Genomic DNA, 25,691 nt, shown 5'->3' with positions numbered 1-25,691 from the left:
CAAGCCCCGCCTCCTCTAGGCGCTTCCGCCCACAGCCCCGCCCTCCGCAGAAGCCGCGACGCTGCTCCTGGGCGACTCTTACTTTTCTTAAGTCTGCGGGAAGCGCAGCCTTTCTCGCGCTCTTCAATCTCGTAGCGATTGGTCAACGTCTCCGGCAAGGGCGGCCCTCGCTTTGATTGGCACGTCTGCAAGCCAAAGAGAGAGCCAGATAGGCGTCCCCGGGAGGGGCCTCTGGGTGCGCTGTCTGTTGCCAGGGCGTCGGTTGTCCGGCAGCGGCCAATCGGGGCGCGGGATGCGCCGAGGGCGCCCGGAGCCCTTCCCCGCAAAAGCGCCGCCGCTGCGCCAGGTGGGTCTTCAAGCGGCTCGCGGGGCCCGGCTGGATCGGAGGCGGCGGGGGGTTTCCCGGCCTCAGCTCTCCGAGGGTTGCCGCGCCGGTCCTCGGAACTCCCCGCCACCAGATGCCCAGGCGGCCCGAGCCGAGGGCGGAGGTCAGGCCGCAGCCACGGAGGGAGGGAGGGAGGCCCCCAAGGAAGGCCCGGTCTCTCCTCAGCGGCCGAGGCTGAGCCGGGCTTCCCTTTCAGCCGGTCTCCTCCCGCCTGCAGAGCCGCCTCCGCGCGCCTGGACGGGAGAGGGAGGCGCCGCCACGGAGGGTTCCCCGCTGACGAAGCCGCCGCCGCCGCCCTCTCGGAAGCGGGAGCCGAGGCCCTGGGGGGCTGAGCCCCCGCGCTGCCGGACGAGGCCCCGGTCAGGACGGGGAAGCGGCCATGGCGGCCGCCGTCGCCACCAAGACGGCCTGGAAGCTGCGTGAGTGGAGTCCCCGCTTCGCCCCATCTCGGCCTCCCCGGAAGATGGCTGGAAGGGAGGGGGAAGGGGCGGGCGGGCAGGCCGGAGGGGTCATCCCGGAGGTCGAGCAGGGCGGTCAGCGGAGGCCACTGGCTGCCGCTGCGGCTGGAAGCGGCTCTTCCTTTGCCTGGAAGCCCCAGTTCCAGCTTCCCCCAGGATGGGAGAAGCTCTTGGTGGCGGAAGAAGCTAACCCCTTCCTTTCCCCCCAGAGGAGATCATGGCCCACAGCAGCAACGTCTCTTCCCTGGTCCTGGGCAAAAGTTCAGGCCGGCTCCTGGCCACGGGTGGCGATGACTGTCGAGTGAATATCTGGTCAGTTAACAAGCCCAACTGCATCATGGTAAGATCTGGTGACCTTCTTTGTGATGATGGAAGAGATGGTGCCTTTGTCCCCCCGTCCCCCCCATCCTATACTCCTGTAGTCTATAAAGGGGAAAAGAAATGTACTTGGTAGACATACACAGATTGTGCTGTTGGAATATTATGCTGCCTGATTCTGCCCCAGTGGAATTCCCACAAATGCACACCAAGACTCTTCCTGGTACTGATATTGCCATGCCATTCCTGAGACGCTTTTGACTGTTGGGGGGCTGAGTGGTAGCCAGGTGGTCCTTGGAACAGGAAGTCCTGTGTCTTTTTTAAAGGGTGAGAGCATAGCATCCTCCCTGGTGGTCCCCTGTCCTTTCCTCTGTAGTATCCAAAGGAAAGCAGCCTGGGGGAGACCTTGACCTGAGTGATCCCCATGCCAAGGATACGGACTTCCCTGCCTTGGCCCATGTCATGCAGAGATCTAAAGCCTGGGCGGAAGCCATGTATTTCTGCACCTGATCAGCCTCAGGTTCTCTTGCGAATCTTGGAATGTCACCTTAGGTGGGAGAGTTCTGTAGTGGATCCAAGAGGGAAGTTCTGCCTTCTCTTGGCTGGAGCTTGAAGCCTCTCAACCACTGACCATCCATTATTATTGTGTAGACTTTGTTTATTTTAGGAAGGGATTTGTACCAGGTGATTCTGTGAAGCGCTCAGTGCATGAGTTGTGAAGTGAAGAAACAAACTTGACAAACCAAGGGCTACATTATTTGAGGGGAGAAAGTGACCCTACACAGGTTTTTGTCACTGCTCTAAGAAAGAAATTATTCTGCTGCCCCTTTTGGCTAACAATATTAATGTTTTGTTTGTCTTGGCTGACTTACCATCTTTTCAACAATGGGCGAATTTTTCACACTATAAGACGCTCCGGACTATAAGATGCCCATTAGCTTTAGAGGAGAAAAACAAGAAAAAAAAATCTGCCTCTGCCTCCCAGCATCCATCTGGCTAGCATCCTTGCAACAAACAGCCTGCCTCATCCATGTCTGCTGCCTCTGCCGGGGAGCACTGGAGCCTTCGCTGCCAAGTAGCTGATTGATGGTTGGATCGACCTCCCGGAATACCGCCGATCAGCTGTTCTGGGCAGCGGGGATCACTGCCACCGCCCGCTATTCACCATGTTCACTGCCGATCGCCACCGCCAATTGGAGACAATCGATGGTGGCAGTGATAGGCCTAGAGTAGCTGATTGGCGATATTCCAGGAAGCCGAGTCAACCGCCAATCAGCTGCTCGGCACCTATGGCTCAAGTGTTGCCTGGTGTTCACCGCCCCTGCAGCAACCCCCCTCTCCCCAGTGCAATATTCACTCTATAAGACGCACAGACATTTCCACCCACTTTGGGGAGTGGAGTGAGCCTTATAGTGCGAAAAATATAGTATATCTTAAAGAATTCACGTTTAGATTACCATCCACAGCAATGTTTTTTATCATCAAGTTTTTCTATCAGTTTTCCTAACTGAAAGTTCTTGGCCAAAATAATTATTAGCTGCTGTTTGATTTGCACTAGATCCCCACAGCAGAACGGTTGAATCTGTAAGGTGAAAAGCAGAGGGTCTCAACCCCCCTTTTCCCAAAAGCCCTCAAGGAGTTCCAGCACTTGCCCCAGGCCTCACTTGTTCAGTGGCATGGGAGTTCCTGCTTCCACCCACAATCTCCCCCCCCCGCCCCCAAAAGGCTGTGGGTGAAGGAAGTTGCTAACAACTTGTACTGCCTTTAATCACCAAAAAAGTTAAAATGGAGACAACGAACTAATTATAATGCAACCTCCTAGCTATTAAAATGTGCTGGCCAGAGGATTCAGATTTTCTTTCCTTCTCCAGTGGGAGATGAGCCAATTTCATAAGAGGTAAACAAAGTTAAATTTTATTAGGAAAAAAAGACACAAGGATCCCTCCCTTTTTATTTTAACACTCATTAAGAAAGAAGGTAACTTGCGGAGCTGCCCAATTTCACAGAAGTGTGTGTGTGTTTGTTTTCAAACTAGTCTTGACTCTTGGCAACTACAAAGTCCATGTAGTTTCCTAGGCACGATTTCTGGCAGTAGCTTTGCTATTGCCTTCTTTCTAGTGCTAAGACGGTGATTGATCCATGATATATCTAAAGCAAGACGAGAACTCACAGTCTCCTGGATTCTGGTTCAACACCTCATTGCACTGATTTGGCTCTCTTTCACACACAGACACAAAACATAGCAGAATTGAATTGAATTCTTTATTGGCCAAGTGTGATTGGACACACAAGGAATTTGTCTGATGCAGATGCTCTCAGTGTACATAAAAGAAAAGATACATTCGTCACGAATCATAAGGTTCAACACTTAATGAGAGTCACAGGGTACAAATAAGCAATCAGGAAACAATCAATATCAATATAAATCGTAAGGATACAAGCCACAAAGTGACAGTCCTGCAGTCATAAGTGGGAGGAGATGGGTGATAGGAACGATGAGAAGACTTAAGAGTAATAGTAATGCAGCCTTAGTGAATAGTTTGACAGTGGAGAGGGAATTATTTGTTTAGCAGAGTGATGGCGTTTGGGGAAAAACTCTTCTTGTGTCTAGTTGTCTTGGTGTGCAGTGCTCTATAATGTCATTTTGAGGGTAGTTGAAACAATTTATGTCCAGGATTTGAGGGGTCTGTAGATATTTTCACAGCCCTCTTTTTGACTCGTGCAGTGTGTACAGGTCCTCAATGGAAGGCAGGTTGGTAGCCATTGTTTTTTCTGCAGTTCTGATTACCCTCCGAAGTCCGTGTCTGTCTTGTTGGGTTGCAGAGCCAAGCCAGACAGTTATGGAGGTGCAGGTGACAGACTCAATAATCCCACTGTAGAACAGAATCAGCAGCTCCTTGGGCAGTTTGAGCTTCCTGAGAAAGAACATTCTTTGTTGTGCTTTTTTGATGATGTTTTGGATGTTAGGTGTCCATTTTAGGTCTTGAGATATGATAGAACCTAGAAATTTGAAGGTCTCTACTGTTGATACTGCGTTGTCTAGTATTGTAAGAAGTGGTAGTGTGGAAGGGTTTCTCCTAAAGTCTACCACCATTTCTACTGTTTGAGTGTGTTCAGTTCCAGATTGTTCTGGTCGCACCATGAGGCTAGTTGTTCAACCTCCCATCTGTATGCGGTTTCATCGTTGTCTCGAATGAGACCGATCACTGTTGTGTCATCTGCAAACTTCAGTAGTTGAACAGTTGGATCGTTTGAGATGCAGCCATTCATATAGAGAGAGAAGAGAAGTGGAGAGAGAGAGAGCACACAGTCCCGGGGGGGGGGGCTCCTGTGCTAATGGTGCAGGTATCTGATGTGATTTTGCCTGGCTTCACTTGCTGCTTCCTGTCTGTTAGGAAGCTTATGATCCACTTACAAGTGTCTTCAGGTATAACCATTACTTGGTTTAAAACAGAAAAGGGGAAATTCCCAAAAACTTACGTTATACTTCTGGTAAACCACAAGATGGTGGTTTGTTTTACGGGCTGCTTCAACAGATTTTTGGAAAATTTAACCAAACACTTTGCTGGAAGAAAAGAGAGGCATCCACTAAGTTTTGCTGATTTAGCGTGCCTCTAAACTAAACCCTTAAACTAATACTTTGCTGAAGCAGCTTTTGATTTTATGACAGCATTCAGTCTTCTGGGGTAGGAACCTATGAGCATGGGACATCTTCATTTGGGGATCTTTGCCCACTCTTCCTTACAAAAGCATCCCAAATCTGCATAGGAGATGCCCTCCAAATTGTGAGCCCTCTTCAGATCATCCCACAGATTTTCAGTTGGATTCAGATCCAGGCTCCGGCTGGGCCATTCCAAAATTTTGTCTCCTTCTGGGAAGCCATTCTTTTGTTGATTTGGAGGTATGCTTTGGTTCATTGTTGGAATACCTCTGCATCTTCTTCAGCATTTTAGCAAAGGGTGTATAGACTTTCTACATCCACTCTATATGTCAGCACGGCACCCAACCCCATATTCCCTTCTGGGTCAAAGAAATGGAACTACTTTCCATTGGTCGACATTTTGTCTCCTGGCTACCCCAGATGTCCCTGGAGCTGCACATCCATAGATGCTCTTTTTAACAGCGCAGTCAGAGAGATTCTGCCTTTCTAGGAAGAGAATTCAGAAGCAGAAATAGCAGCTGGTCAAATAGGAAAAAAACAAAGTAATTTGTTTTGCAGTCATCCTTTAAACTTTTCCACACACAAAATCAGGAAGGTGCTTATTATTTACTAAGACTAGCAAATTGACATGTTTGCATAATTTTGACCTGTCTTGCACCAAAAGACAAAAGGAAGCCTACCACAAAAAAACGTCATGTGCTGCTACTGCTCAGATCCTTATTTCATGACCAACTTAATTGTGGCTAGCACCCCTCCCTTCAGTTGGCTGACTCTTGTGTTTTTTTCATCTTGATCAGAGTCTAACCGGTCACACGACGCCTGTGGAGAGCGTGAAGATTAATACAAATGAAGAGCTCATTGTGGCAGGATCTCAGTCGGGCTCCATTCGGATCTGGGACTTGGAAGCAGCCAAAAGTAGGTTTGAAAGACCTTCTGGCACCTTCCCTCGTCTAGCCGGCCTACAGAAAGGAAGCCAGAGATCTTAAGTTTTGCCCTGAGGGTTTCCAGGGCACTTTACTTCTTTCGTCTTTTTCAGTTAAAAGTCTGTAGTTGACGTTGGTCTGTTCTGAATGAGAACTGGGTCTCCCTGGATTCTCCCATGGGGGCCACAGAGAATGATAAGGAGTTTTGAGCCACAGATTTCCTTTCTGGCCACACAGTAGCTTTGCCTTAAGGCAGGGGTGTCCAAACTTGGGAACTTTAAGACTTGTGGACTTCAACTCCCAGAATTCCCCAGGCTGGGGAATTCTGGGAGTTGAAGTCCACAAGTCTTAAAGTTCCCAAGTTTGGACACCCCTGCCTTAAGGAATCATAACAGGAAAAGCAAAAATGCACATGGCCCTCAGGTTTTCCATTGCACATAGATACTTATTGAAAAACTGATTGGTGGGCTTATTTAAAATTAAGTCTTAGTTAAAAGGGCTGTCATTAGCATAACTGGTTCTCCTTCAAACAACAGAGAAAAGTTATACAGTACATAGATTGGGATCTCATTTGATAAATATGCATAATGCAGACACACAATTCAGCAATCATCGCATTTTAAATGCCTTGCCATTTTATATGCTTATGTGTAATATCGGCAGGGTACCACTTTTCAGAAAGCATGAAAATGCCTTGCTAGCATCAGTCCCATAATGAGAGCCAGGCTTAATTAGGAAAACATGATTCTGTGGCCGCCTTAAAAGAGCAGGTGATATTTCAAAGAATGCAGAAAGGACTCTGGCCTGTAGGGTGGTTTCTTGGGACATCGGATCTTTTCTGACTCTACGTTTCACCTATAAGCCATGGCTAAGTATAAAACTGTATATAAATGTGCAATCATATAGATATTGCAGCTATAGCAAGAACTATTTGAAAAAGAATTAGAAAATGGGGAAAAAAATGATGTCCTAAAATGATCTCATAAAAGGTGTTGAAGAACCCAGAACTTCATTATGTTTTGAAATAAAAAGATAACTCTGCTATGTTGGTCAATTGCATCCCAAAAGCAGCAGGCATCACCGGATCACCTACTCGCTCAGCCTGTGGAGGAAGCAGCCCTGTGTGTGTGTGTGTGTGTGTGTGTGTGTGTGTGTGTGTGTGTGTAGAAACAAGCACTGAAAAAGATGCTGTGGAGTCAGGGAAGGTTTTTCCCACCAGCCTGGCTTCCCTCCAGTTTCTCTTCCACCCTTCTCCCCCAGTCTTTTTCTGGGCGTGGGCAAAGGCTGCCTAGGCAGAAGTTTTGCTCCTGCTGAGTGCAAAAGTTGGCATTGCTTACAAGCATCTGGAAAGTCAGTCGCAGCCACCAGCAGCTGAAGTGGCCTTGGTCTCCTTACGATTTACCTCCACGCTGATGGGAGAGAGAGCCTTGCGGAGGAGAACGGCTTCTGCCACCGGCAGTTTTCCCACCCCTGTAAAATCCTTTCAGTCCTTGACTGTTGCCTGCTAAGTTTGACTCGTCGGTTGATTGAGAAGTTGCAGCTGCACGTTTTTATCATTCATCTATTCTAGGAAGTAGAATGTGTTTGCCTGGCCTTCAGTTCCATTTTGCACACAATATGTGGCCTCCTGTGACGAGTTTGTACAGGTTTCATATCCTTCTCTATTGATTTCTTCTGTTATAGAAAAATGATCCTCATCTGACCGATTCACCTTTAAGAAGCCACATTTTGATTCAACTTTATGATAAACAATTTCACAAAGAAAACTTAACTAAATAAAACACAAAATTATACCAGCCATGCTGTCCGGCATGCATTTTATCACTGGCAGAATAATGTCTCTTTAAATCATAATTTTCTTTCCCTAAATTTCCTCTTCAGTCCTCCGCACATTAATGGGCCATAAAGCAAATATTTGCAGCCTCGATTTCCATCCTTACGGAGGCTTTGTAGCTTCAGGCTCCATGGACACCAATATTAAGGTAAGGCCAATCCCTCTCTCCCCCTCTCTCTCATTCTCTCCCTCCCTCTCCCTCCCCTCTCCCTTGTCTTGTGGAAGGATGATGAATGTTGTGACGGGCAGAAGCAGATTAAACGAATTAGTAGTCAGTGTAGTCAAATAGCTGCTTGGAGTTCTTGTTTTTGAATGTGTGTTTTTGCCACTTCTTAATTCTGGCCCATGTCTTGGTCATCCTTTTGGAGTCTGCATTTCTTCAGGAACTAAAGATGGGGAAGAGTTTTGCTGCTTTTCAAAAGCGCCCAGAGATCTGAAAGAGATGAACATTGTTCTGGGTAACCCTGAACAAAGATACTTTTCCTCCAACTTGGTGACAGGCATCCACTTGTAGAAGCTACAGCCAGATCTGTGCACCATTACAAACCTCAGGAGGAGGAGGAGGAGAGGCATGCAGAAGAAGTTCCATGAAAAACAGAGAGATACTTCTTAGAATGTGCCAAATATCCCTTTCACATTTTACTAGCTCCGTGCTCTGAAACAGTTGCTCAGTCCCAAGTCAGAAATCAGGACGTCTTAAGACAAACCTGGATTGATTAGGACAATTAAATGTTTCCTTCTTTTAAAAAGAAACACCGTTTTTTCTTTCACGCAGCTTTGGGATGTAAGAAAAAAAAGTTGCGTCTTCAGGTACAAGGTAAGAAGAAAAATGCCTCTATTTCACCTGATACCCTGAAACTCCCTTGTGCAATGCGTAGCATTTCCTGGGACAATTTGGAAAGCTTTATGAATCAGGAATGATCAATATACTTGTCTTCTCATAAAGAGAAAACAAACTACCAATCCATTTTCCTGTAAGATAAAGCATTCCGTTTTAATTACACTTAGCAGCCATTCTGTTTTTCGTGATGTTTCCCCTATTTAGCCTGCCATGAAATCCAGAGGCCGGGGGAGGGAGGGGGCAGGAGAGGCAAGGGAAGCCGTCCTTTCGCAGACCTTGCCCTGGGATGTCCAGGGTATCATGCGGGGTCTCCCCTCCTTCGCTCTCCTTTGCTGCCTTAGCTCACCACTACCTGGAATTTCTCTGGGTGTGTCATCCTAGGGGATGACTTTGGCCAAGACCTTCCTTCTCAGCCCAGCCTCTCCCTCATTGGCTGCCATTGTCTAAAGATGGGAGAAGCAGATACTTTGAATGTTGCCTTGAAGGAAGGGCCGGATGCAAATCCCATTTCCTTCTGCAGGGCCACACAGGAGCCGTTCGCTGCCTCCGCTTCAGTCCGGATGGGAAATGGCTGGCCTCTTCCTCTGATGATCACACGGTGAAGGTAGGTGGTCCCTGCAGCCTCCTCCTCTCTCCCCGCTCCCTTGGATGGCAGCCTGAGCCATTGAGCAGCTCAGCTGGTGGGTGTGAAATTTGCAAGCACTGTGGCAAGAAAAGCTCTTGTGGTTCTTTCCCTGCCTAGTTGTGGGACCTGGCGGCTGGAAAGATCATGTTTGAGTTCACGGGACACACGGGACCAGTCAACGTCATTGAATTCCACCCCAATGAGTACCTTTTGGCCTCAGGGAGCTCCGACAGGTAAAGTCAGCTCTGGCTGGGGCTGGAGATGCTGTCTTGAGGGGGGAGATTTGCCGAGGGCTTGTTAGAATAGGTCACGAGGGCTCATGGTTGGCCTGCAGGCTTTGAATGCTTTTTTTAGAAGTTTTTTTTAATTTTAATTAAACAAAAACACAAAAAAATAATCATCCTTCATTACATCTTGTAGAAAGCGTGTCGATTGGTTACAGATAACTTTCGTGCATTTCTTCCACAGTCATTACTTATAGTTCATATTAGATTATGCACTTTAAATCAAAAATCTTTGTATATCTTACTATCAATGTACCACAATTCTCATTTGACTACAATTATTTGAACGTGCTTTTACCTCAAATCATTCATACTTAAAGACACAACCACATAATGGCGTCCATTAGCTATTTCAAAAATCCTCCAATAATATTACGCCTTTATGACATGTTCTAAGTAAAAGTCAATTAATAAAGATTCTAAACCTTCTTTTTCCTTTTTTTTTCAATTCGCTGTTTAGAGTTTGTATCCAAGTTTCTTTTGCCAAAACCAGAGCATATATATATTATTAAACAATATCCATTGACATTCCTTTGTTGTTATTATAGTTGGCTAAAAATCATTTACTATTTATATCCAACCTCCTCTTGTCAAACCCCAAAAACATTACACCTTTATGACAAGATCTGAATAAAAATTGGTTAATAAAATTTATAGGTCTTTTTCCCAGATCGCAATTTGCAATTTATATTCAGATTTTTTACTAGTTTGCCAGTACATGTATATATCATTAAGCTGTATCTATTATCATTTCATTATTGTTATTATAATTAATTATTTGTTAACGAATAAACATTTAATAACAATCTAAAACCATTTAAAAAGTACTAAATTTCTACTTATTGATCACCAAAATTAACTTTTTTTATTATCAACTTTCATTGTCAACCTGTATCTTTCCAGTAACAAAGCAGTCATATTATCTCTCTTGCCAATTGTGGTGTCAGTCTTTTTATGTCCTTTATAAGGTTTTTATAGACTTCTCTCTGCACTTTGTTGCTTGAAGGATCTCTCAGGTAATCTCGTTGCCCCCCCCCATCTGCTATTAAAATTAGCTTGTCTTTGGTTGTTAATCGTGCTTCTGAAAAAAAATTTCTTCTTAAATCCATCATCATTTCTCTTTTTTCTTCTTCTGTATCTTGGAATCTGAGGTAGAGCTCCAGTTCGTCAAATTCCCTTTTCCATATTCCCTTCTTTCCACTTTCACCCACATTTGCTCCATTAATAAACTCATCTATTGTCTTGTCTTTATCTTCTGTATCTTCATTCTCCCCTTTAATTTTTGGGGCTCCAACCCCTCCATCTTTTGCTGTGAGGAACACTAGTTTTTCCAACTTCTCAATTCTCCCATATCCTTCCAGTAGATTTTGAATTCCGGCCAAGATATTTTGGCATTTTAAAGTTTCCTCATCTGAGTATTGAACCATGTTTCCAAAAAAGGAGGAGGAAAAAGAAAAACTAATAACCACTGCAGCTCTAGCCTCCCAGGCCTCTTTTATTTTTTTATTTTAGATTGATTTAAACACAAGTTCTTTCATGCTCTTCAAAGGAGAAGGGTTCTGTTTTTTTTTCCTTTCTCTCCCCTGCCAAAATAGTTCTCAAAGAGCACCTGCGTAAACAATTCGTGCCCTTGGCTCTTTATCAGTTTCTGTAAACAAATTGCAAACCCTCCAGCTACAAAGTCAGTAAGATCAAAGAGGAAAAGAGAAGAAATATGTTGTTTCAAAAACTCCAGCCTCTGACCTCCGAGTGGCAGTGTTGCTACCTTTCACTTTCTAATATTTATCTCTGGCTTAAAGGAAACAAAGTTCTTTAATGAAATTTAATAACAAGTAATAAGAAGAATTGTTAAAATAAAAAGGAAGGTTTTAATCCAAAAGTCAAAAAATAAAGTAACAAAAAACAGAAGAAGAAAAATTAATCCATTACTTTAAGAGGAGAAACAAAAAACGTTGCGAGCACTTCAATCCACAAAGTATAGTTACAAAGAAAAAAAAAGCTTTCCAGAGCAATCCAATATAGGTTAATTTCGTTGCTTAATTCTTTTGCTTAAGGATTTAATTTGGCTTTTTTAAAAAAAATCTTTGGGCAGTCTTTCTCAAAATAGAAAAAATACCTCACCAGATGGACTCACTTTCGCTTTTCACTTCCTTCCTTCCGGAGCCATCCCAACTTCATCAGCCTGGGGCTGCCTATTTACTGCCGGCTTGAAGAACTTCCCTTGGGTCCATCAGGGACTTTGCGTTGCCCCTGAGACTAGCAAGGCTTCGTCTTCCTGATCACCATCTTTGTAGGACGGTTTAGGTCCAAATGAACCGTCCAGCAGCAAAAGTATCAACGGCGGTCTCAGAGTGTTGAGACCACACGTCGTATCGTCGTGACGTTGGCTGCTCCTTCAGGCTTTGAATTGTTGATGTTGTGCGTGGAAGATGTTCCTGCTTTTAGGGAAGCCTTTTTTTCACCAGCCTGAAAGCTGGTGCTTCAGAAGGAACTCAGGATTTGCCCCCTGAGGTCCCCGTAATGTTTTCCATAGTGTTGAAGCCTCCATGAAGCTCCTGAGAGAGGATGTACTTGCTCCTGGAGCTGGTCTCCTATTTGTGCTCAAACCAAGCATTTCTGCATCTGCTGCCCTTCCTTCCTCCCTCTCTCCCGTGAAAATTTAGAATCCCTCAGGACTTTCTCAGCTCTCAGGATTCAATAACTGTGGCATAAACAGAGGCATTGATGTTGCCTGGCCTGTTAAGTTGTCTGTGTGTAAAATCTTTCCCGGTGGGTTGGGGTCCCCTAAAGCAGAGTTCCCCAACCTTTCCAGCTTTGCAGAACAGTGGGCTGTGGGGGCCATGGTTCCTTGTGAGTGGTGGGCAAACGTGCACACACAGCTCCATTTCCATAAGCGGAGCGCATGTGCTCGCACAAGTGGAGCACCTGCCCAGCACTTCTGTGCCCCGGTTCAGAACGGCTCAAGGCCTGGTAGTGGGCCACGGCCTGGGCATTGGGGGACCCCTGCCCTAAAGTATCCAGGATCAGCTGTCTGGCTACTTCTTGACTCAGACCCAGCAAAGTGTCTTCTTCCTGCTGTAGAAGAGGTGGTGGTTCTTTCCCCCCGTGGGCCCCAATGCATGCCAAGCGATTGTTGGGAGAGCTGGCAGCAAAGCTTCCCATGTTTTTTTAGCCTGCTGCTCTTCTCCAGGGTCTTCTCCGGGGTCTTCTCCAGGGTCTTCTCCAGGGTTGTGTGCCCTAGAAGTCTCGTCTTCTGCCCACTTTTGCCACTTACTGGCTTTCCTCTTGAGTTGTGTAACTTGGCTACGACTTTATTATTTTTGTTTCCTAGATTGGCCATTAAACAGGATTAAACTGTAGAAATATCCTAAGTATTTAAGTCAATTTCTTTTGCTGATTCTACATTTTCCAAAGCATTTGTATCATGAAATCTTAGGCTTCATTTCTTAGACAGTAGCTGCTATCTTCTTTCTCTGACTCAAAACCAAAGGTTTCACTCCAGATACGTTTTCCTGATTTCCTAGCAGTATATTCGGACATACTATTTCATATTTCCTGATGGTCATATATACATAGATACATACATAGGGTAATGTTTTTTTTAAAAGCCAGAGATCCTTATAATCTTCCTCAAAGATTCTTTCATTAGGAAATATTAGCCTGGATTAAAAAATGAAGCATACTCCGGGATGTTTTTTTTTATTAAAACTTTTTAATAAATTTTACAATTATCACCCCCCCCCCTTACCCTCCCCTCTTCCCACCCTCCCAGAGCAAAATACAGGATATAAACATTTAACAACCATACGCTAACATAAGCTAACTAATTTTAACATGTTACTATTCTTGTGCTTTAACTCCCCCTTTATTAAACTAACTTTGAATAAATTGTAGCGTTCCTTATGCCTTCATTCATAAGCTAACTGAAATTTTTTAGTCCGGTATTTGTTTTGAATATAGTCAATCCATCTTCTCCAGTCCAGCTTGTACTTCTCATCCGAGTGGTCCTTCAGATACGCTGAGATTTTGGCCATCTCTGCTAAGTTTACTACTTTTAACGTCCATTCTTGGATAGTGGGCAACTCTTCCTTCTTCCACTATTGCGCCACCAACAATCTTGCTGCCGTCGTTAAGTTCAAAATCAGATTAGTCTCTATGACAGTACAGTCTGAAACTATGCCTAACAAAAACAACTGGGGTGTGAACTTTATCCTCTTTTTCAAAATATTTTGAATAACCCACCATATTTTTATCCAAAATGCTTTAACTTTTTTACAAGTCCAACAAATATGGTAGTACGTGGCACCAGCACAATCGCATCTCCAACATTTAGATTGTAGGTTCGGATACATACAGGCTAACCTTTTTGGATCTAAATGCCATCTGTAGAACATCTTGTATAAATTCTCTCTCAAGTTCTGGGCTTGTGTGAATTTTACATTTCTTAACCAAATCTCTTCCTGTGTTTCCATCATTATTGGTTCTTCAAAATTTTGTGCCCATTTTATCATACAATCTTTAACTAATTCTGTTTCTGAGTCTATTTCTATCAATACATTATACAACCTTTTTATGTGCATTTGACCCTGGTCCCTAATTTGTTTTATCAAGTTATCCTCATTTTGGATAATACCAGATTTCTGGTCTTTTTTCCATCCAGCCTGTAACTGACCATACTGGAACCAGGTTTGAATTACCCTTTCGTCTCTTAATGCATTCAAAGATTTCAACTGCAGTGCACCTCTATCCATACTAAGGAGTTCTGCATATGTAGTTACATCTTGTTTTTGTTCTATACTTATGTTCTCTATAGCGTGTCTGGGCACCCCCCACATAGGTATCTTGTCATTTAGCCTATATTGATATTATTTCCAGTAAAGCATTCCTTAAAATAGGACTTTTAAAGATCTTGTCATATATTAAATAATTCTTGTCATATATTAAATAAGCATGCCAGCCATATACCAAATCATAACCCTCAATATTCAATATTCTATCCTCTGTTGGTTAATCCAATCGCTAATTGTTAAAACTGCTGCTTCATAGTATAATTTTAAGTTAGGCATTTTTAAGCCTCCTCTTTCACGTATGTCTTGCATTATTTTAAGTTTTATTCTCGGTTTCTTTCCTGCCCAAACAAAGTTGTTAATACCTTTCTGCCATTCTTCCAAAATTGCGTCTTTTTTAAGTATTGGTATCATTTGAAAGAGGAATAGAAACTTGGGCAAAACATTCCGGGATGTTGATAGGAGAATGCAGAAGTTTACTTGGCAAGAGAAAAGGCAAAAGCTGTTTGAAACCCCCACCCAAAAAGCCCATGCTCTTTCACAGTTCACCCTGAAGCTTAGAGATTGTTCTTGCTCCTTTAGATGCTGGAAACCTGTTTAAGGAGAGGTGGGTCAGCGTTCCTCACTTTAGGGATTTGAGCAAGTGGCCAGAAATAGAGAAATGAGATGTAAAAGGAAGTCAGAGCTGGGCAGTTGGTTGTGGCTAGAAGCAAAGAAGGTGGGTTTGGAGAGAGTTTTCACTTCCATTGTCTTTGCTTTTTTGTTTTCGTGTAGGACAGTCAGATTCTGGGACTTGGAGAAGTTCCAGACAGTGAGCTGCATTGAGGAAGAGGCCACGCCTGTCAGGTAAGAGGCAACAGGTGTTTGTCTGCAGGAATGGCAGTGGGTTGTTTCCACCCATCCAGGGCTTCAGCTGGCCAATTTCAGGCTTTCCTTCGAATTTGGGGTCTGTGTCAGGTGGAATGGCAAACTCTTCTTGTTGCCTTTCTCTCTCTCCCCACCCCCACTCCCCTTTGCAGGTGCGTGCTTTTCAACCCTGATGGCTGCTGCTTATATGCTGGCAGCCAGGATGCCCTGCGAGTGTATGGCTGGGAGCCCGAGCGCTGCTTTGAGGTGGTCTTGGTGAATTGGGGCAAAGTGGCTGATTTGTCTATCTGTAACAATCAGTTGGTGAGTGGAGGAATGTCAGAGTCAGATTTCTTGGCTGATGGCTGGCACCAGTTGTTCTGCTGCTCTCCAGGGCTTCAAGGGGGCCGAGGCAGGAATGGTGGGGCTCTCCCCCTCTCCCCACTTGTGGCTTGCCAGGCAGCTTCCCTCCCCTCTTGTGGCAAGCCTGGCAAACTCATAGCCCTGTTCTCCAGGTATCTTTGAGGTAGGGCAGCCAACCTGGTGCAGCCAGAATCTTTTTCTAGATGGTGCTTGCAAACACCTAAGATTCTAAGATTGTGAGTTCTTTCCATTAGATTGGCGTTTCTTTTACCCAAAGCACCGTCTCCTCCTATGTTGTGGACCTCAGCAGAATCACAAAATGTGGGTCTGGGCTCCATGGGCTGATCAGAGATGACAAACCCCTGAGTCCGCCACCATCTCTGGGCTCCTCTCTACGGCGGATCTATGAAAGGCCAACCACCACCTGCAGCAAGCCCCAGAGGTGAGGGGGGCGGGCCTTTCAGGAGGGCGGGTGAGCAGTGGGCTGCTGGGTGGGGGAGGCTCAGCTTCCTGGTCCCTGTCGCTGCCTCTCATCCCTCAGAGTGAAACACAACTCAGAGAGCGAGCGGCGCAGTCCGAGCAGCGAGGATGACAAGGAAGAAAGGGAATCCACTGCAGAGATCCAGAACTTGGAGGATTACAAAGAGATATTCCAGCCAAAGAACTCCATCAGTGAGTTGGGCTTCACATTCCTGGATTGCTTTGGCTTGAGGTTCCGGCGTGTGCAGCCTCAGCTTTATGAAGAATGCCTGTTCCAGGAAGCCATAGCTGCTTTGCTAAGCTCCCCCCCCCCCCCCCGAAGCTTCCAAGGGGCATCTTGTGTCTCCAGGTTGCTACGAAAGAGCCGACCCAGCAGTTATTCAGGTGGCTGGAGAGATCATCCCATCTGAGTTCCCAGGTGGATCTTCCCCTGAATGCCCTGTTGGGAGGTAGAACCAGGGATGGGTTGGAGCTTGTATTGCTCAGCTCCTTGTGCCCGGAGTCTTTCTGGCGACCTGGAGGTGGGAAGAGTTACTAGGGAGCGCAGGGCCGTCGCTTTGGAGTCAAGCTGCAGAAATCTAGAATGATGCCGTTTCTTTTGTAACCTCACAAAAAGGAGAAAAAGTTTCAGTTGAAGTTAGGCTTTCATCTGTCTTTGTAGCACGGACTCCCCCCAGCAAGAGCGAGCCTTTTCCTGCCCCTCCAGAAGACGGTGAGTTCCCAGCGTCCAGAGAGGCTTCCCTGGCGCCTCTTTGGGTGTTTGTAAGCGGCCAAGGGGGACTCTGGGTGGGGCTGTGGGATTAACCTGTGGGATTCCTTGCAGTCAATGAAAAGAATAGGGGGGTATTCAGGATAGTGGACAGTTTGGTTCTTTGCTCCCAAGACGGCCAAAGGGGAGTCAGCTCAGGGCAAAGGGGAGCAGAGGCCTCCCTCGGTAGCTCGGCCTTCAGAGATTCCTGGGAGCAGTGGGGGTCTCAGGGAAGCCCCCTACCCAGATGCTCCTGCCCAGGGTGTGTGTATGTGTGTTATCTGGCCTCCCCAGCTGCAGCCCTAGATGGCTGCCTCTTCTCTGGGATTTTGCTCCAGGGGTCAGTTGCCTCTCCCTCGGAAGCTACTCACCCCCAGGGACCATTGCTCTGTTTTGTGGGACTGAACTCCACAAGGCCCCTGTGCTCTGTGAGGAAATACTCAAGAATTGGGCCGAATGGAAACTCCTCACCTGCTGTTATCAGGCAGTGCAGCAGTTTACGGACTTTCGTCACGCGACTTTTTATGCAGCACCTTTGTAAGCGTCAGGAAGTCCAAGACGCTTGTGCCGACCTCCTGCTCAGCAGCCTTGCTTTGGTTAGGGTTTTTGTTTCCCCTCTTCCAAGAGACCCCTCCCCTTCTCCCTCTCCCCAGAGGCGGCACCTGCGAAAGAAGCCTCGCGGGCTGGTCAAGCAGCAGACGCCACGCCCCCATTGCCAGGCCAGGAGAGGGTAAGTGCCTTCCCACCTGCCTCTCCGGATCAGGGCTCCTCCTTAATAATATAATAATAATAAATTTGGATTTATTAGCCGCTCCCTTTCCAAGTAGGACTCGGGGCGGCGTACAATGGAGCATATAACATGAAACATATATAACAACACCAAACGTACATACATATACAGCACACGTACATACACGGAGGAGGAAGCAAGTTACATCAATAGACAGTTAAAAATCTACTTTAAAATACCCCAATTGTAAAAACCCAATAAAATTAATATTTAAGAACAATTTAAAAAACAGTTTGGAGGAAAGGGAAAATTACGATTGCGATTGAGCCAGGCCGGATAATTGAAAGAGGTGGGTCTTCAGCTGTACACGGAAGGAGCGGAGATCGGAAATCATCCTGATGTCACGGGGGAGGTCATTCCATAGGGCTGGGCCCATCACAGAGAAGGCTCTGCTCCTGGGTGTCGCCCCCCGGCACTGTTTGGCGGACGGCACCCGGAGAAGTCCCTCTCTGTGTGAGCGAATTGGTTGTAGGGATGTGTGGGGCAGGATGCGATCCTGCATGTAACTAGGCCCTGTGCCATGGAGCGCTTTAAAGATCATAATCAAAACCTTGAAACGCACTCGGTAGACCACAGGCAGCCAGTGCAGCTCGCGCAGGAGAGGTGTTACAGGGGAGTATCTAGTCCTCCCCATAATCACCCGCGCGGCCGCGTTCTGGACCAATTGTAGTCTCCGAGTGCATCTCAAAGGAAGCCCCATGTAGAGAGCATTGCAGTAATCCAGGCGAGACGTCACTAGCGCATGGGTGACTGTGCGTAGGGCATCCCGGTCCAATAAGGGGCGCAATTGGCGCATCAGGCGAACCTGATGGAACGCCCCCCTTGCCACGGCTGTTACATGGTTATCCATGGACAGCCGGGTATCCAGGAGGACGCCCAAATTGCGCACCTGTTCCATGGGGGCTAGTTGGACGCCCCCGATGGCCAGAGATGGAAGCACCTGGTTGAACCGGGAGGCCGGAAGCCACAGCCACTCCGTCTTGGAAGGGTTGAGTTTTAGTCGGTTGCCATCCATCCAGACCCGTACGGCCTCCAGACACCGGGACATCATTTCGACGGCCTCATTGGGGTGGTTCGGAGTGGAAATGTATAGCTGAGTATCATCAGCATACAGATGATATCCCACTCCAAAACCACGGATGATCTCGCCCAGCGGTTTCATATATGTGTTGAACAGGAGAGGCGAGAGCACCGATCCCTGTGGCACTCCACATGTGAGTGGCCTCCGGGTCGAACTCTGCTCCCCTGTCAACACACGTTGCGTCCGACCAGAGAGGTAGGAGCCAAACCACCGTAAAACGGTGCCCCTGACTCCCAGCCCCTCTAGCCGGTGCAACAGGATACCATGGTCGATGGTATCGAACGCCGCCGAGAGATCTAATAGGACCAGGATAGAGGAACAACCCCTATCTCTGGCCCTCCAGAGATCATCAACCAATGCGACCAAGGCCGTCTCTGTGCTGTGCCCGGGTCGGAAGCCGGACTGGCGCGGGTCTAGATAATCATTTTCCTCCAGGTGACGTGGGAACTGCTGTGCTACCACACTCTCTACAACCTTCGCTAAAAAAGGAAGGTTGGAGACTGGACGATAATTGACTAGGTCCGTTGGGTCCAGGGAAGGCTTCTTGAGCAGGGGCCTCACCACCGCCTCTTTCAAGGCGGCCGGTAGAGACCCCTCACCCAACGAGGCGTTCACCAGGCCCAGGAGCCAGTCACGCGTGACCTCCCAGGATGCCAGTACAAGCCAGGAGGGACACGGGTCCAATAAACATGTGGTGGGTCGCAGACGTCCACGCAACCTGTCCAAATCCTCGATGGCAACCGAGTCAAACTCCTCCCAAAGCGGTCCCTCAAGACTCGCAACGGGCGTCTCTACTGAACCACTGAAAGGGGTCCATCCCATCCGGATTTGAGCGACTTTGTCCTGTAGATAATTCCCAAACTCCTCTGCTCTGCCCTGTAAAGGGGCTTCCCGTGGTCTCTCAAACAAGAGGGAACGGGTCACCCGAAACAGGGCGGCAGGGCGGTTATCTGCAGACGCAATAAGAGCAGCGCAATGTTGACGTTTGGCCGCTCTTAGTGCCACAAGGTACGTCTTCAAATAGGCTCGTGCCTGTGCTCGGTCAAATTCGGAACGGGAGGATCTCCAACGACTCTCTAGGCGTCTCTTGTGGCGTTTCATCACCCTTAGCTCCTCGGTAAACCAAGGTGCCAGGGTGGTTCTTCGCCGCAGGAGAGGCCGCAAAGGCGCCACCCGGTCTAGGGCCCCGGTGGCCGCACTATTCCATGCGACCACCAGGTCCTCTACTCGGGGGCGGGTCAGGTCCACAGGAGGTGGCCCAAGTTCCGTCTGGAACCTATCCGGTTCCATCAGGCGCTTGGGGCGGAACCATCTAATACCTTCCAGTTCCGCCTCCACCTTGGGGGGTGGAGGCTGCCTCCCTCCACCTCCTGCATGTGGGGAGAGCAAAGGAGGGGCTCCTTTCAGGCTTTGAGCTGGCCAGTCCTGAGTGGGATGAAAGGCAGGAGAGAAAGCTTGTGCCTGCAGCCCTCTTTGGCCCAAGGGCCTGATTAGGCTTTCGAGCAATGGGGGAGCACGAGGACAGCATCTCTCTCCCTCCCTTCCCCTCCCCTTCTCTCCCTCTCCCCCCCCCTCTCTCTCTTTGCCCTGGAAACCTGTGTGACTGTCCTGTCCTTCCCTCCTACAGACAGACCCTCCTCAGAGGCAGCCTGTAGCTGCCTCAACCCCAATACCGCGGGTGGAGCCCTTGGTGATTCCAGCTGCCAGGAATGAGCCCATTGGGCTGAAGGCCTCTGACTTCCTGCCGGTATGTTTCTTGCTTGCCCAAAAAGGGAAGCAATAGCCGCTCAGCAGCCAAGTGAGGGAGCAGTTTTGATTGGACGAAAGGCCGAACAGTCTTTAGGGTGTAAACAGTAAACTATTAACAGTAAGATAAATGTAAAATATTAATATTTAGAAAGCAATGGATGGTCCAACCTAGAAAAAAGGAGGAATTTCCTGGTAGTGAGGATGATGATTAATCAGGGGAATAGTTTCCCCTCCAGAAGTTTTCAAGAAGAGAATGTACAGCCATTTGCCTGAAAAGGTATAGGTTCTCCTGCCTGAGCAGAGGGTTGGCCTAGAAGACCTCTAAGGTCCCTTCCACCGGCGGCGGCAGAGGAGGAGGAGGAGGAGCTGGTGGTGGTGGTGGTTAAAACAGTGTATAGTCCACCAGGAGGCAGCACATGACCAATTTGTCCTATTTTGCAACACACACGCACGCACACACCTCCCTTCCAGGTAACAGAACAGGGGTTTTTTTTCCCTGTGTCCCTTGGCAGAGTCCTCACTATTTGCTTCGTTCCACAGCTCCAAAGGCAACAGGGGAGGCCAAGTAGGATGCATCTGTCGGTTACGACGGTTGGGGTGGGAAGTCCTTTGCAGGCCTCCACCTGCCTTGTTGTATTTCCCTTTTGCCTCTGTTCTTGCAGGCCATGAAGAACCAGGGCCTGGTGGAGATTGTAGACGAGGAGGCCATGTCCCAGATCCGGAAGGGCCATGAGACCATGTGTGTGGTGCTGACCAGCCGCCATAAGAATTTGGACACCGTGAGAGCTGTGTGGAGCACGGGGGACATCAAGGTAAGCTTGGAAGGATGGGTCTGAGGCTGGGTGGTTTTGGCTTTTCTGACCTACGTAGGAGACAAGTATCGTCTCTGGTCTGGTGCTCCATAGGAATTTGGGAAATGGCTTGTGGGAGGGACTCAGCTTGGCCTTCCTGCCTCAGTCGCAGCCCCCGGTGAGTCCCTCCTGCCCAAAAGAGCAGAATATCGTCCTGCAAGTGACCAACTTTCCTTTTCAACCAAAGAGCCTCTGTAGCTCAGGGTTGAACTGGGGGGTCCTTGGTGTTTTCTGAACTTGGCTCTTTTCTTGCAGATGTTTCATTACCAAATTAGGCAACAGCATCAGTGCTAGAGGAGAGAGGGGTTTGTTCTCATTTTGTCTACAAAATACTCTCATTTATTTGAGCCAAGAGCAAATCCCATTCTCTCTCGGCGCTGATGTTACCTGGTTTGACAATGAAATGTTTCCAACAAAACAGCCAGGCTCAGAGAGCAGCAAGAACCCCACAACTTCACCGTCTGCTTGGCCAAATAGATGCTGTTCATCTCTAGAAGCAAATCCATTAGAGGGCGAGGGATGCTGGGACTTGTAGTTCAACCTCTGGAGTCCAACCACTGCTCTCTGTTCCCACCTGCCACCAACCTCCTGAGGCCCCTTGCCATAATCCTATTCTGCCACTCTGGTTTCTCCTCAGACTTCAGTGGACTCTGCTGTGGCCATCAACGACCTCTCGGTGGTGGTTGACCTTCTCAACATCGTGAACCAAAAGGCGTAAGTGTCTGCCTGCGTTTCCTCTGCAGGAGGGAGAGTCTTGGTTGGGCTGGTTGGGTGCTGAGGCCTGGATCGGAGTTCTTTTCATTCACCGCCTGCAAACCCCGGAGGTCCCAGAGGATGAGCCGGTGCAGAGAGACATGTGATTGCTCCCTTGGCATGTAACATGCTCTGGATCCCACGGGAACCCCAATATTCACCTTGGTCCTGTCTGGAGCGACACAGGGCCCCCTTAGGGGTGGGTTCTGGCCGGTATGGCCCAGTGCGGCTGTACCGGTAGTAGCCGGGAGAAGCGGCCACCGTATCGGTATGGTGGCTTGTTTGGCCCACCCGCCTGCCCGCGTTCCATGGCCGTTTAATAACGCAACCAGCCCATTGCACAAGTGTGCACAGCGTGCGGTGCCTGCGCGACCTCTGCTGGCCAGCTGGATGTTGCAGGGTGGTGGCGTGTGCATGCACCCAGCCCCGTGGAGAGTATACCGGCTGTGCCGGGGTCCGGAACCCCCACTGGGTCCCCTGGATGGTTCAGGGCCCAGAATGCTCTTCTCGAAGCCACTGCGGGCTTTCATTCCTGGTGGGAAGACCGTCTGCCGGCTGAATGGTTGCCACATCCCACCTTCTGCTTCAGCCGAGACTTTGCCTGAGGACGGCAGAAGGGATGGGTGCAGCCTCAGCTCTCCCCTTTTCCCAGGTCCCTGTGGAAACTGGATCTCTGCACGGTGGTCTTGCCCCAAATAGAGAAGCTGCTGCAAAGCAAATACGAAAGGTACCTTTTTCTTTGGGCTTTGTAAACGCTCCTCCTCCTTACGGTGGCTAAAGGGTCAGGGCTGCCTCTGGCCAAGCCAGGCTCCCGGGGATTAACCAGCCTCGCTTGCCTAAGGCAACGGTGGGAAGGCCGGCTGGCTGCTCGGGGGCCAAGAGGAGAGGCAGCCTTGAGCACAGGGAAGCTTTACATCATCCCCGTAAATAAAATGTGGCGCCTTCACTTCACAGTGGAAGGGCTGGTCCCTCTGCCTGCAACAGGAGCCTAATCCTTTAATTGCCTCTTTTCTGCCCCACAGCTTTCCTCTCCCCCAGATCAGGAGGCTTTGCCCTCCTCTCCCCCACAGGCCTTTGCAAATCTATATATATATTCAACAAGATATACTAAATATTGGGATCATTTATATTATAACAATTCATTACATCATGCCAGATCATTTTTAAGGCAGTTTTTGCAGATGCCCAGCTACAAGGAGCCCTTTTTCCAGATTGATGCTGGATGCAAATGTGCAGGTTACTTCATACCTACAAAGTTTTGACTGGGAAACTGTAAGATCTTAGACCAAGCTAAGTCGAAAAAACATGGGAAGTGTGGCATTCAGACAAACCAGTCGTAAGTACAGAGACAAACCAGACTTCCCTTCCTTCAACAGACGCAATTAAAAATGCTAGGAAGGAATCAAAATAGCAGTAGCCCTCAAACTTCACAGGGCTGGTCAGGATTGAACTGCTGGCAGTGAGCTGAATTAGTCTGCAATACTGCATTCCAATCCTCATACCACCACAGTTCAGTGAACACCAGAGAGACCAGAACCTTCTCCAGCAGCCAACAGCCAGAGAAGCAGAGATTTATACCAATCTACCAAGGGGAAAACCACACACACTCCAATGCTGGCAGAGTACTGGCAAGCTATTGTATATAATCAGGGAGCAAACTCCCCACTCACTCACACTGATGATGTTACCTAGTTTGGTAGTGAAACATCTGCCTACAGACAACCCAGGTCAGGGAGCCCCAAGGACTCCACAGTTTTCCCTATTTGTTAAAAACTTTCAAGGAAGCTCCATCGCGTTTGTTCTCTTAGTGTCAAAAGCTCCGTGTCCTCTCCCTGGACAGCAGGTGGGTCTCCTGTTTGCAGTCAAGATGCTGAGCATGGAGTCCCTGGACAACCCTTGAGGGAAGACCTGGGCAATACTCTGGAGACACTGAAAGGAAACTCTCTTTTGAACCTTTCTTCTCCCCAATTCTCTCTCTCTCTCGTGCCAGTTACGTTCAGACCGGCTGTGCGTCCCTGAAGCTAATTCTGCAAAGGTTTCTGCCCCTGATTACGGACATCCTTGCTGCCCCCCCATCGGTGGGCGTGGACATCTCCCGAGAAGAGAGGTAACAGACCTTCCTTTCTCTCCTACCAGGCTTGGGATCCTACGAACCTTCAGGAATCCTGCACCACGTAGCGAATTCCACAGATTTAGGCTAGAAATGCACATGCATGTTCCACTTTTACCTAATGGGGTCCAAATCTGTTCTACCAAGGTTGATTAGAGGCTTCTGATGGTGTCAAGTTCTTATTTGCTCCCTGCCCCCCCCACCCCACCCCCAACTCAAAAAACAGATACTTCCAGAGCTTCTTTCCCAAGACATGCCTCAAGAGAGGACGAGGTGAGTTTCTAAAGCCCCTTTGGGTTGTTTTGCCCCTTGAGGCTCTAACTTACCTCCCAGGTTCCAAGAAAGAAATGTTTCTTCCTCGCATTCCTGGTGTGAAGCGGGTGCCTGTTCTCTTCACTCAGAAAAGAGGAATTTCCAGACAGTGGGATAGGAAGGGCTATCAAGCTTGACCAGCTGTTCCAAATGGCTTAATTGCTCACCTGTCCTTTCGCCTTTGGGGAATCCTTGCTCCCTCATCACCTGTTCAAGCACCATAAAGGCTGCCTTCCTGTGGGCAGGGTCTCCTCCTCGCCTTCAGCCTTCTGTTTGCCAGTTGACCGGAGGGTTTAGCCCCAGAGCAGGGCCTTTGGGGTGAGGGGGGATTGGCTTCAGGACCTGTAGGGTCAACTGACATTGCTGGCCCCACACGCAGAGAGACCCACACCCTTTTCCTGGTCTCCTGGTGTAGGTGCCATTGCTTCTTTCTTTCTTTGCTCTGAGGGGGCATCATAAAAATAAGTGAAATAACATTGGAGCCCTCCAGAGTGGGGCAGCCCTTTTTTGCCAGCTGCTTTTCTTCCTGGCCCAGGCTCCAGAAGTGCCACATGTGCTACAAACAACTGAAAAGCATCAGCGCTTTCATCAAGAATCGGTCCGGCCTCAGTGGCCGCCATGGCAGTGCCTTCCGGGAGCTGCACCTCCTGATGGCCGTCCTCGAGTGACCGCTGTGGCCAGGCTGCCCTTGCCTGCTGCTTTGCCCTCCAGCTCTGGAGATGCTGCCAGGGGCGGCCTTCTGCACCGCACCCAGTCCAGTGCCTTACAGGACACCTTTCAAAGCAGACTCCCCTGCTGTGGCACCACTGACCTTCCTGCACCTGTGCAGCTGCTGCCTTCGGGGAGATTGCAGAGGACACGCGGCCCGAATCCCTCCTGGCCAAAAGGCTCCCATTGCCTCACACCCTTTTCCTGCCTGCCAGCAATGGTGGCCAACTCCTGGCTTGTGTCCAGCTCTCCAACCATCTCGAATTGTGGGGGGCCAGTCTAGGGTTGCTGGTATCCTCCATGACGCGGCTGCACCAGGGCCTTTCCGCTTGCTTTTCGACCTGCAGGACCTGAGCCAGGGTTTTCTGGTAGCAGACGGAGCTGTGGCTGGCTCCCCCCCCCCCCCCCCCCCGGAGGAAAGTCTCTCAGGACTGGGGAAGAGAATGGACTTTCCGTGCATTGCTGGAGCCAGCCGGTCATACAATTGTAACTTATGACACATTTTATTAAATGTTTGTAACTGGAACTTTGTGTGGTGGCTACATTCTGCAATTCAGAATAAACCATCTTCCTTTATAACAGAGGCTCTCGCTGAAAACGGAGGGTTTAGCTCAAGGCCAAAGAGCAGTGCAGTTTTTTAGCTGCAAAGCTTGAAATCCCTCTATGGAAAAGCTTCACATGTTGACCTGTATTTATTTTTGGTTTGTTTGCTGCAGGAAAAGTAAACATTTTAGAAATTTAAATGGGACTCATTTATGAGAGTTTAATTTCCTTTAAAATGTGT

The 25,691-nt window shown here is 48.3% G+C and overlaps 1 protein-coding gene across 3 annotated transcripts; it reads left to right on the top strand.

Moving 5' to 3' along the window:
- The first annotated feature begins 207 nt into the window (after positions 1-207).
- On the top strand, positions 208-25,433 carry KATNB1 (katanin regulatory subunit B1). Of its 3 annotated transcripts, none has more exons than XM_081963003.1 (20): positions 208-346; positions 603-804; positions 1,053-1,183; positions 5,620-5,737; positions 7,627-7,727; positions 8,355-8,396; positions 8,941-9,024; positions 9,163-9,278; positions 14,891-14,962; positions 15,136-15,286; positions 15,580-15,767; positions 15,867-15,997; positions 16,467-16,517; positions 17,207-17,283; positions 20,052-20,171; positions 20,836-20,985; positions 21,662-21,738; positions 22,430-22,504; positions 23,768-23,884; positions 24,735-25,433. In XM_081963003.1, the coding sequence occupies exons 2-20, from the start codon at positions 765-767 to the stop codon at positions 24,865-24,867; spliced, it is 1,974 nt and encodes a 657-aa protein (XP_081819129.1). In that variant the 5' UTR covers positions 208-346; positions 603-764; the 3' UTR covers positions 24,868-25,433. The 3 variants fall into 3 exon arrangements, with proteins under 3 accessions (XP_081819129.1, XP_081819131.1, XP_081819130.1); XM_081963005.1 differs by having other exon boundaries at positions 257-346; positions 582-804; XM_081963004.1 differs by lacking the exon at positions 208-346 and adding an exon at positions 349-488.
- Positions 25,434-25,691: the final 258 nt, after the last annotated feature.

The sequence above is a fragment of the Natrix helvetica genome (genome assembly GCF_964273705.1).
Source record: "Natrix helvetica genome assembly, chromosome: 10".
NCBI lineage: Eukaryota > Metazoa > Chordata > Lepidosauria > Squamata > Natricidae > Natrix > Natrix helvetica.
This window is presented reverse-complemented; position numbering and strand designations above follow the sequence as displayed.

Bases quoted from the DNA above. Each gene is read 5' to 3' on its own strand.
- KATNB1 (XM_081963003.1), top strand. From the start codon at position 765: ATGGCGGCCGCCGTCGCCACCAAGACGGCCTGGAAGCTGC. The intron at 17,284-20,051 runs GTAAGTGCCTTC...TCCCTCCTACAG, and splicing joins CATTGCCAGGCCAGGAGAGG to ACAGACCCTCCTCAGAGGCA. The intron at 20,986-21,661 runs GTAAGCTTGGAA...GTTTCTCCTCAG, and splicing joins GGAGCACGGGGGACATCAAG to ACTTCAGTGGACTCTGCTGT.